Source organism: Pelobates fuscus, chromosome 12, assembly GCF_036172605.1.
Source record: "Pelobates fuscus isolate aPelFus1 chromosome 12, aPelFus1.pri, whole genome shotgun sequence".
NCBI classification, from domain to species: domain Eukaryota; kingdom Metazoa; phylum Chordata; class Amphibia; order Anura; family Pelobatidae; genus Pelobates; species Pelobates fuscus.
In genome coordinates this window covers 37,002,947-37,015,252 of record NC_086328.1, presented here as the reverse complement: position 1 = coordinate 37,015,252, position 12,306 = coordinate 37,002,947, and the positions used below count along the sequence as shown (strand labels likewise).

Genomic DNA, 12,306 nt, shown 5'->3' with positions numbered 1-12,306 from the left:
TATGCCAGTGTGTGTATGTATGTATGCCAGTGTGTGTATGTATGTATGCCAGTGTATGTATGTGTGTATGCCAGTGTGTGTATGCCAGTGTGTGTATGCCAGTGTGTGTGTGTGTGTGTATGCCACAGTGTGTGTATGTATGTATGCCAGTGTGTGTGTATGTATGTATGTATGTATATATCAGTATGCAGTATGTGTATGTATATGTATGTTTGTCAGTATGTATGTCTGCATGTATATGTGTGTGTGTGTGTGTGTCAGTATCTCCCTATGCATGTGTGTATGTCTGTTTCAGTATTTGTATATGTTAGTGTGTGTGTATTCCTGTGGGCGGGATTTGGAGGCGGGCCTTCTGGGCGGGCTTGAAGGGGGGCCCAGACCTTGAGCTGTGTTAGGGGCCCCAAAATTTCTGATGGCGGCCCTGCTTGGGCGTGCTATACAGCCACATATGCTTAGAATCAGGAACATGGGGCACACAGACATACCCAGACAAATGGGAAGCAGATCTAGGCGAAACACTAGAGGGGACAGACTGGCAGGACATTTGGGAGGCAAACGCAAAAGTGTCCATATGCACGGCCCTACAGGAACAAGCATACAAAATAATGCTACGGTGGTACACAACCCCAGTCAAACAATGCCACATGCAACTGAGCCCCACAGACACCTGCTGGAGGCTATGCAGAGAAAAAGGTACATATATCCATATGTGGTGGCAGTGCACCAGAGTTAAAGAGTATTGGGGAAAAATAGCAGATCTGACCACCAGAATCCTACAACGACGAATAACACCAGACCCTTGGGCGTGCCTACTGTCACGACCAACAGAGGGACTAGACAAACATGACCAAAGACTACTGAATATGCTTAACTTAGCAGCTCGAAGAGCATTGGCACAATACAGGATTAAGCCCGAAGTACCCCCAATCTCTCTAGTAATCTCCAAAATCAGGGACAATTATTTAATGGACAAGATGACAGCACAGGTCCGCAACACCAACAACACATTCCAAAAGGTATGGGCCCTCTGGGAACAATACGATATATAGAAACAAGACGTTTTAGCGCTCAATTACAGACAGATATTCACTCGTGCAATACAGGGTAATACATCTAGCTTTACCCACAGTTCTCTTTTATTTTGTTCTTTTATTGTATATATCTTCCTGTTTACTTAAAGTACAAGAAAAACCACGACCGGCAAAGCAAAACAATCCACAACAATGGCTTCTGCGTAAGCCTCTTGAATGGTATCACCAATATATGTTATGCACGCTACTAACCTAACCTTCCTTTCTGTAACACCATTTGAGCAATAGCGGATGACTAGGCTTCTGCGTAAGCCAACAATAATGTCGTACTGAATGCCTGTCGATACATAAATAAAGAATTGAAAAAAAAAAATTCATACAGATTGGCCTTTAATCAGATACAATTCGAGGTGTTTGCTGGTACCATTATACACAAGGCAAATAAGCACAAACTTCATATTTTAACTCATAAAATCGGGCATTCATGTCATCAGGGATTCTTCAATTGTGGATTAATAAAAATTATTTGAAAATGATATTTGCTTTGTTTCTTGGTATTTGAGTGTTGTATCATGTGTATTCCTGCAAAGCAATTCAAAGAAAAATACTGATGTTAATCTTGATTGCGCTAAATGATTGGGAGTAATGTCTAAACACCATACTATGAACTCTATCAATCACTAAACAGTAAAGACAAAAAGGAAATTGCGTGCACACCCAGAACATGCATGTCACAGAAATGGTGCTTCCATAGAGGGCAAAATATATACATCATACAGAATGAACAGGGCACACATACAAATCTATTTTTTATTTTATAAGGCTACTTAAAATCACGTATCTCAGCAAACAAATATGGGGATTCATGCCCACCATATGGCCATATCATATTGTGTTAAGCCCACCACTACTTCACAGTATCCCAATATCAGTGGGTCCTTCACTAATTCCAGTGCAGGAGACAAATCAAAGAGTGCTAGTGCTAAGTACGTTGCAGTGTATTTTAATAATCTGTTGTAAACGTTCTTACAATAAAAATGAAGAACAGAAATTGGTAACTGTAAAACTCATGAGTGGGGGTGACCCCTGAGGAATAATATATACAAAAGTTCTTACAACAGATTATTAAAATACACTTTTGCTTATTTAGCACTCGCACTATTTAATTTTTCTCCCATGGTAGAATTAGTGTAGGACCCAGTGATATTGGGGTACTTTGAAGTAGTGGTGGGCTTAACACAATATGGCCATATGGTGGAACTGAATCCTCATATTTATAAAAATATATCTAATCATCAACTTATCAAAAAGCATCCTATTTATCTAAATGTGTGTCCGCTTTTGGGCTATCCTATGAATATCTTTCTAAGATCTCATAATAAGTGCTAACCTAAAGGAAATGTACCTCAAATGTGCATGTAATAAAAACCAAAAACAAACAGCAACTAGAAAAGCTACAATTTCTGGGGAAATTGTGTGAAGTGTTCTTGCCTCCACCAGTAATCTATAACTGGAGTGGGCGGAGTAACTGGGTGGAGTGGCTTGAGTAACTGTTGTGTGGTTGGAGTGGCTGGAGTAACTGTGGAAAGGTTGGAGTGTGGTTCACTCACTCTACAGCAAGGGAAGAGAAGAGCTTTCAAATCTTTCAAATCCCTCGAACATTCCACCAACTGCCAACAGGAACTAATAGATTCCAAATAGGGCAGAGAAGAGCTTTCAAATCTTTCAAATCCCTCGAACATTCCACCAACTGCCAACAGGAACTAATAGATTTCAAATAGGGCAAAACAAAACAAACTGCTCCAAATTGCTCACTTCACTGGCGGTTGCCATCTTCAAACGGTTGTATTTTAACCCCTTAAGGACCAAACTTCTGGAATAAAAGGGAACCATGACATGTCACACATGTCATGTGTCCTTAAGGGGTTAAAAACTATAAATCCTACAGCGAAGAGCTTTATATTGTGAGAATCACAAGACCCAGACCTACATTTTGATGCATAGTATGTCTCTGCAATATTAACAATGAAAGCACAGTCGCAGTTTAGAAATTGCCCTTCAAATTTGAGGTGGCTAGAGTAGAGTTTCAATGAATGTCAATAGACGGCGTGAGTTGCAAACAAATGGTCATATTGTGAAAACTATTAGGACTATGGCTTAGCCGTGGACATGTTTAGTGGCAGCAGGGAAAGCTGAACGTTTTGATATAAGATTTGTGTAGGTGGGCCTTAAAATGAGGGAGTGGTGGCAGTTTAGAAATCATGTCCTGATTTTTCAGCTTTTGTCAGCTCCCAGTCTAGTTTTGAACATTTCACCATTCATTCCTATGGGGCCAATTCCGCCACAAAAACGACAATATTCCGTAAACCATTTGGCGAAACGTTCCACAAAGTAATAGTACACCAATCGTGAACAATCCGCACGTTTCGGTATATTACTCTCTATGTAGTGTAAAAACTGGGGGAGGAGTTAGGGTGGTAAATTTGGCTATAATAAGAATAATATATGTGAGATAACATTAAGTGGTCTTGCTATGCAAGAACACTTAATAACACCCACAGGACTCCTACCTAGTCCGCTGACAATGATACAGGACTGAATGTGGTGTGTATAGTGGAAATGAATTAGAATGTGTGTAATGGATGTAGTGTTTGTGTGTATTAGATACTGTTTGTGCAGTGAATACAGAGTGTGTGTTTGTGTAGCGGATGCAGTGTGCATAGTGAACACAGAGTGTGTTTGAGTAGTGGATGTAGTGTGTGTACAGTGATTTAGTGTGTGTTTGTGTAGTGTTTGTGTAGTGGATGTAGTGTTTGTGTGTGCTAGATGCAATGTGTTTAGTGGATGCAGTGTCTGTAGTGGATGTGGTGTGTGTATTAGACGCAGTGTCTCTGTATAGTGAATGCAAAGTGTTTGAATGTGCGGTGTATGTAGTGTGTGTACTGTGAATACAGGATGTTTGTGCAGTGGATGCTGTGTGTATAGTTAATGCAGAGTGTATGTTGGTGTAGTGAATGCAGAGTGTGTGTCAGTGTAGTTAATGCAGAGTGTGTGTTATTGTAGTGAATGCAGAGTGTGTGTTAGTGTAGTGAATGCAGAGTGTGTGTCAGTGTAGTGAATGCATAGTATATGTCAGCGTAGTAAATGCATAGTGTGTGCATAGTGTAGTGAATGCAGAGAGTGTGTTAGTGTGTAATGAATGCAGTCAGGGGCGGACTGACCGGTCGGGCACTTCGGACATGGTCCGGGGGCCCGGCCGGGAGGGGGGCCCGCCATCAGGGGGCCCGGCCGCCCCTTTAAATGCTGCAGCCGCCTGAGCGCTCTCTTAAGAGCGCTCAGGCGGCTGCAGCTTCTCACCTCCCCTCCCCGTAGCGTGGCCGAGCTGCTCTGCGTCCGCGGTGCCGGCCGGAGTTATAGGAAGGTGCACACACACTGAGTGTGCACCTTCCTGTCAGTCCGGCCGGGTACAGGAAACAGAAACTCCTGTTCCGCGGGGAACAGGAGTTTCTGTTTCCTGTACCCGGCCGGACTGACAGGAAGGTGCACACTCAGTGTGTGTGCACCTTCCTATCAATCCGGTCGGCACCGAGGACGCAGAGCCTCTCGGCCACGCTACGGGGAGGGGGTAAAATGAGAGAGGGAGGGAGGGGAGGGGAGGGAGGGAAGGGGGGGGAGTTAAAAGAGAGAGGGGGGGAGTTAAAAGAGAGAGGGGGGAGTTAAAAGAGAGAGGGGGGGAGTTAAAAGAGAGAGGGGGGGGTTAAAAGAGAGAGGGAGGGGGGGTTAAAACAGAGAGGGAGGGGGGGGTTAAAAGAGGGAGGGGGGGTTAAAAGAGAGAGGGAGGGGGGTTAAAAGAGAGAGAGAGGGGGGGTTAAAAGAGAGAGGGAGGGGGGGTTAAAAGAGAGAGGGAGGGGGGGTAAAAAGAGAGAGGGAGGGGGGGTTAAAAGAGAGAGGGAGGGGTTAAAAGAGAGAGGGAGGGGGGGTTAAAAGAGAGAGGGAGGGGGGTTAAAAGAGAGAGGGAGGGGGGTTAAAAGAGAGAGGGAGGGGGGTTAAAAGAGAGAGGGAGGGGGGTAAAAAGAGAGAGGGAGGGGGGTTAAAAGAGAGAGGGAGGGGGGGTTAAAAGAGAGGGGGGGTTGTTAAAAGAGATGGGTTAAAAGAGAGAGGGGGGGTTTAAAAGAGGGAGGGGGGTTTAAAAGAGGGAGGGGGGTTAAAAGAGAGAGGGAGGGGGGGTTAAAAGAGGGAGGGGGGTTAAAAGAGAGAGGAGGGGTTAAAAGAGAGAGGGAGGGGAGGTTAAAAGAGAGAGGGGAGGTTAAAAGAGAGAGGGGGTTAAAAGAGAGAGGGAGGGGGGGTAAAAAGAGAGAGGGAGGGGGGTAAAAAGAGAGAGGGGAGTAGGGGGGGTAAAAAGAGAGAGGGAGGGGATAAGAAGAGAGGGGGTAAGAAGAGGGAGGGGGGTAAGAAGAGGGAGGGGGTAAGAAGAGAGAGAGGGGGTAAGAAGGGAGGGGGGAGTAAGAAGAGGGGGAGGGGGAGTAAAAGAGGAAGGGGGGAGTAAGAAGAGGGGGAGGGGAGAGTAAGAAGAGGGGGGAGGGGGTAAGAAGAGGGGAGATTAAGAAGAGAGGGGGGAGTAAAGGGGGTAAGAAGAGGGGAGGGGGGAGTAAAAAGAGGAAGGGGGAGTAAGAAGAGGGGGGAGGGGGGTAAGAAGAGCGGGGAGGGGGTAAGAAGAGGGGGGAGGGGGTAAGAAGAGGGGGGAGTAAGAAGAGGGAGAAGTAAGAAGAGGGAGGAGTAAGAAGAGGTGGGAGTAAGAAGAGGGGGAGGGGGAGTAAGAAGATGGGGAGAGTAAGAAGGGGGAGTAAGAAGAGGGGAGAGTAAGAATGGGGGTAAGAAGAGAGTGGGAGTAAGAAGGGGGTAAGAAGAGGGGGAGGGGGGGTAAGAAGAGGGGGAGGGGGGAGTAAGAGGAGGGCAATTGCCCCCTCCCCTGTCCGCAGGCACCGTGCGGGCAGCCGGCAGGGGAGGGAGGAAGAGAGGACCCGGGAACTCAGCCTGCAGCTCCTCTGGGTCCTTCTTGCGCGAGCACAGATCGTTGCCGCGGTTACCACGGCAACGTTACGGCTCTTGCAAGAGTAAACTCTAGCCCTGGAGCTACGGGCTAGAGTTCACTCTCAACACTGTGACCACCAGGTATTCCTGGTGGTCGCAGTGGTGAGAGTGAACTTTAGCCCCATAAACACACTGCCCCCACACCATACACATTCACACACTGCCCCCCATACACACACACTGCCCCCACACACACCATACACACACACTGCCCCCACACACACACCATACACACACACTGCCCCCACACACACACCATACACACACACTGCCCCCACACACACCATACACATTTACACACATTGCCTCACACACACACACATACACTGCCCACCCATACACACACTGCCCCCATACACACACACTGCCCCCACACACACCATACACACACACTGCCCCACACACACCATACACATTTACACACATTGCCTCACACACACACACATACACTGCCCACCCATACACACACAGCCCCCCATACTAACATTGCCACACACATACACAGCCCCCTCGTACACACATTGCCCCACACACCCTACACATTCACACACTACACCCCCTCACACACACTGAACCTTTCACACAGACTGCACCCCTTACACATTGCACCACTGCTCCTATACCCTACTACAGCCTCATATCCCAGCAGACCCCAGGTAAGTTGTCAAACTGTTCTTAAACGGTTTGACTACTTACTCTGAGAGGGGGGCCCGGCCCTCCTGGCACCATAACGACTACACAGAGTAGTAGTGGTTATTGTGCATGGATTATTTCTTTAAATAATCTACGAGTGCCCCAGTAGCCAGCAAGCCAGCCAACCCACAGGCCAGCCAGCCCACAGGCTGGCCAGTAGACAGCCAGCCAGCCTACAGGCCACCAGTTAGGCTTAAAGCCAGCAACCCCACAGCCTGCCAACCGCAGCCAGCAAGCCACAGCCTGCCAGCCAGCAAGCCACAGCCTGCCAGCCGCAGCCAGCAAGCCCACAGCCTGCCAGCCGCAGCCAGCAAGCCCACAGCCTGCCGGCAGTAGCCAGTAAGCCCACAGCCTGCCAGCAAGCCCACAGCCTGCCAGCCGCAGCCAGTAAGCCCACAGCCTTCCAGCAAGCCCACAGCCTGCCAGCCGCAGCCAGCAAGCCCACAGCCTGCCGGCAGTAGCCAGCAAGCCCACAGCCTGCCAGCAAGCCCACAGCCTGCCAGCCGCAGCCAGTAAGCCCACAGCCTTCCAGCAAGCCCACAGACTGCCAGCCAGCAACAGTAATTAAGGTAAGAGGAGCCAACTTGGCCTAGGTATCAGCTATGTTGTGTTGCTATATTGTGAATAGGAACCAGAGTGTTGGAGAGACCCCCCTCCAGGCCCCATTAGACTCCATTGTAGTCTCTAATGGGACCTGGAGGAAATTCTTTCTAACACACTCTCTAAAGGACACAGAGATAGCCTCTGCTAGAATGCTCCCCCCCTCCATGGCCCATTAGCCCTCAATTGTAGTCTCTACTGGGGCCTGGAGGCGACTGTTTCCAGCAGGGACACTGAGATGGCCTCTGTTAGAAAGACCCCCTTCCAAGCCTGTTAGACTCCATTGTAGTCTCTAATAGGGCCTGGAGGGGATTCTTTCTAACACACTCTCTAAAGGACACTGAGATAGCCTCTGCTAGAAAGACCCCCCTCCATGGCCCATTAGCCCTCAATTGTAGTCTCTACTGGGGCCTTGAAGGGATTATTGCACTTTTGTTCCGTGTGTCTAAAGATTGTGTAGGGTGTGGCTGGAGGCAGTGCATGGAGGCGGGACATGGGTGGCGCTTGCTGCGGAGTATGGGTGGGGCCTGTAAGGGGGCCCTTGATTTATTTTGCCCGGGGGCCCTGAGGGTTCTCAGTCCGCCCCTGAATGCAGTGTGTGTGTTAGTGTAGTGAATGCAGAGTGTGTGTTGCCCAATAACTCCAGCGAGTTACCAGCTACAAGCATGCCAGAGGCCCCTGGCACACTCATACCTAAAGGGGTGAAACCACTTGAAATAAGAATGTGTCTAGGGGCCTCTTGGCACCATTTTGATTAAGTTTTTATGGTGCCTTGAGTGTTCCTATACTAGCAACCATGTGTACAGTGTAATGCCATACACTTTAACTGGCTAATCATAGAGTACAGTAAGCTCACGGGGATCCCTTACAGGCACATTGTGGTTAGAAACAGCTTACAAACTACATGTTTTTGTGTTTTACCAATGAGCAACACATCTACAAGTGGTTGGTATCACTGCAAGCAGACATTACTAATGGACAGCCAGAAAAAAATTGCAACAAGTTTTTAAGCCAGTTATTAATTAGTAGCTGCTACTAACTACCTGCCTTTAATAGTGAAAGATTATAGTAGCTAAACTCAAGAGGCAGCAATTAATCAGAGCACCTGTCTTGCAAAGACTTTTCATTGAGCTGTTTTGGGAAGTCTATGATTGGACAGCCCAGAAAGTCTGGGCGCGGTTAGAAGGAGAGGACTTCCATATGCAGTGGACAGAGAACTGTAGGTTTTGCAAACTGTTTTTAGATATATCCCCAATGAAAGAATGCATGATAAAATATATGCAGTTTTTAATTTGGGGTATATCTAACAGTGATTTTTAATGAATTTTGTATTCGGGCAGTGGGATGTCCTTTTAAGGTATCTGATGAGGTCACAGCATTGTGGTGATGTCATTGACAATTTAGGCTATATATATCTGCTGCCCAGGACCTACCTTAACAGTTATTACTGTATAACCATGGCAGAAAGATTTGCAAGCGAGAAGAATCAGATGTTTCCAGCTCTTTCGAGAGAAACAACACATGGCAAGGTGAATGGGGGTTATGTAATCACTAAATCCATGCACCCCCCTGCCCATTTGACCTTCTAACCCAGTTCCTTTCCTTTTTATGCCCAAGATCCATATGGACCCCCCAACCCCCATATAAGTATAATAATTTTGGTGACTAATTTGATGCCTCATCATCAGAAAAAATAAAATGGAATGTGAATAGTCATAGAAGGGATTACTTTACCTATATATGCATGCATAAAATCGTTATAAAATGATTCTCTATTTTAGGCATCTAACATCAGAGCCAGGCCAACACAAAGAAATACGTATTCGGGGATCAAACTCCCACCATGTCCTAATAATCGGATCCCAATGCTTACCACAAAACCCTCGGAAAAGGTATACACTCCAATTTAAATCCATAGTCCGATTCATATTAGGAAGGGAACATTTTACAGACACAGGCTGTGAACCTGAGATTTTTTTTACATCGTCATTTTCTTGATGCTTTTCTTTTTTTTTTTTTAGTTTATTGTGAATGTCATTCTCCAACAAAGTATAAATTATAAATAAATAAAAAATCACATTAATATGTATATTACATATGTTCTGCAATCTACATTAACTGAATTTCTATTTGTTTAGGTGGATTTCATTAGAGCACCCCCAGCAGAACAATTTGTGAACGTTCCTTCTGGAGTGAAATTCCCAGTGAGTCCTAAACAACCTGTCCAGTTCTGTACCACCAAGCTCTCGGAAAAGGTATTTAATACTAATCCAGACTAGTAAGCAGATATTTTCAAGACAATTGAAATAGGGCTACTGATTGATATGAAAGGTTGTATATTTAATGCCAAACCATGGAAATAATCAATTAAAGTAAGCATTAAAAGATTTTATAAATTACTATCTCACATCAATCATTAGCTCTATTGTAGATTATTAACTCTTCTACCATATAACAAAATAGCTGAAGTGGATAAGCATTAGTCTACTATGTTTAACCTACTATGTTTAACCTTTCAAACAATCCCCAATTATTTTATATATTGGTTGTTTTATGCTAATGATTGTTCTTCAGAATAGGTTTACAGAATGAGTGCACACATGTTTTATGTTATAATGTTTTTGCAGCTTTATAAGCCAAGTCCATCATTTGACCTTGAGGATCCATATTGTCGTTTGATGAGGACAACCTACAATAACCTGCATGACCCACACTTAAAAGAATATTACCAAAGTAAAATACCTCGACAACGGATACGTCAGCAGGGATTTATTACCAGCGATGATAAGGTAGGATAAAGAAAAAAAAAAAAACAAGCAACATGCCACTACCATTTAATTTTACACTAACATATATTGCATACATAAATTTAACTGAATGACATTGAATTAAAAGAAAATCTCTTGTTTAGGTTGTTTGCTCTTTAAAAGACTATAATGAGTACAGGGAGTACCTCACAAGCATACATAGAAAGAAAATGAAAAATGTAAGTTGGATTCAGATTTATAGCAAAAAACAGTCAACATAGTAGACAAAGTGTAATTTTCAGTGGGATGATATTTAGCTACTCAAATTAAAAACAATTTTAAAAAGATGAATAAATAATAATAATCTGTTTGTTTTTTAGAAGTTAGAGAAACAAGATAGAGAAAATTCGTCTTCGACCAATGATAATCCCAAGTTAGTTAGAAAACATACTTCTTAATAAAAGTTCATTATTACTTGACGATTTTGCCACATGTGATTTCCTGCAAAACAGTTCGAACATATGAAAAAATGTCATCATACGAACATGTGGGTTAAAATATGAAATTTTATTTAAAGAAACACTCTAGCACTATAACAATTTTGTCTAATTTAATTGGTTGTAGCGTCTGCAATCCACGGCACCTATTCCATGGTTAATGTTAAATCACGAATAGTTTAACACCTAATGAGGGGCCTACTGCACATCCCTTGCTTGGAGTAGTTAAACTCCACCTTAGCTATACCAGTGTATAGCAGCAATAGATGTCTGATACTCTGAGAGCCAGCAGGTGGCGTTCCTATCACTGCCAACTATTGCTGCTTGAACTAATGTTTAAGTATGAGCCTAAGCAGTAGAGAGGGGCTGGACAGCAGGCGTCCGGGGACCTTCATTCAGTGTTTAACAAATTGAAAACGATTCAGCGCCCAGGTACTCCAAGCACTTTATCTATTGTAATGAGATTAAGCGGTTTTAGTGCCTTCCTCCAGTGTTACCTTAACAAACAATATAAAAAATCATACACAGAATACCCAGCTATTCTAAACTCCATCAGCTTATGGGACCAGGTCGCACGGAAATTCAAACTCACGGACCTATTGTCCTCAATGACCCCTGTCCTACGCAACAGAGCATTCCCACCGGGACTTAGGGCAAGAGACTTTAAAGGCATAGAAGCCACAGGCCTACAGCACTACACTCACTTATATATAGACAACCAACTAGTATCCTACCAACACCTACAAACCCTTGCCCCCACTAAAAACACTCGACTTCTTCCGATACGTTCAAATTAGAGATTTCGCACAAACCAAAGAGGTTAAAACCGCAAATGCCAAACCCACTACGTTCTTTAAACGAATCTGCTTAAAAGAAAAAATGCCAGCGAAATTAATTTCACTACTATACAACCACATATGCTTAGAATCAGGAACATGGGGCACACAGACATACCCAGACAAATGGGAAGCAGATCTAGGCGAAACACTAGAGGGGACAGACTGGCAGGACATTTGGGAGGCAAACGCAAAAGTGTCCATATGCACGGCCCTACAGGAACAAGCATACAAAATAATGCTACGGTGGTACACAACCCCAGTCAAAAAATGCCACATGCAACTGAGCCCCAAAGACACCTGCTGGAGGCTATGCAGAGAAAAAGGTACATATATCCACATGTGGTGGCAGTGCACCAGAGTTAAAGAGTATTGGGGAAAAATAGCAGATCTGACCACCAGAATCCTACAACGACGAATAACACCAGACGCTTGGGCGTGCCTACTGACACGACCAACGGAGGGACTAGACAAACATGACCAAAGACTACTGAATATGCTAAACTTAGCAGCTCGAAGAGCATTGGCACAATACTGGATTAAGCCCGAAGTACCCCCAATCTCTCTAGTAATCTCCAAAATCAGGGACAATTATTTAATGGACAAGATGACAGCACAGGTCCGCAACACCAACAACACATTCCAAAAGGTATGGGCGCTCTGGGAACAATACGATATATAGAAACAAGACGTTTTAGCGCTCACTTACAGACAGATATTCACTCGTGCAATACAGGGTAATACATCTAGCTTTACCCGCAGTTCTCTTTTATTTTGTTCTTTTATTGTATATATCTTCCTGTTTACTTAA

The 12,306-nt window shown here is 44.7% G+C and overlaps 1 protein-coding gene across 1 annotated transcript in view; it reads left to right on the top strand.

Annotated features, from left to right (window-relative positions):
* Positions 1 to 10,860, top strand: part of LOC134578471 (uncharacterized) — a 51,609-nt gene extending 40,749 nt beyond the window's left edge. The window contains exons 5-9 of the mRNA XM_063437470.1: positions 9,197 to 9,307; positions 9,554 to 9,670; positions 10,043 to 10,204; positions 10,327 to 10,401; positions 10,543 to 10,860. Of these exons, the coding sequence (XP_063293540.1) occupies positions 9,197 to 9,307; positions 9,554 to 9,670; positions 10,043 to 10,204; positions 10,327 to 10,401; positions 10,543 to 10,620 (543 nt within the window). The 3' untranslated portion in view covers positions 10,621 to 10,860. The remainder of the gene's footprint in view (positions 1 to 9,196; positions 9,308 to 9,553; positions 9,671 to 10,042; positions 10,205 to 10,326; positions 10,402 to 10,542) is intronic.
* The last annotated feature ends 1,446 nt before the right edge of the window (positions 10,861 to 12,306 follow it).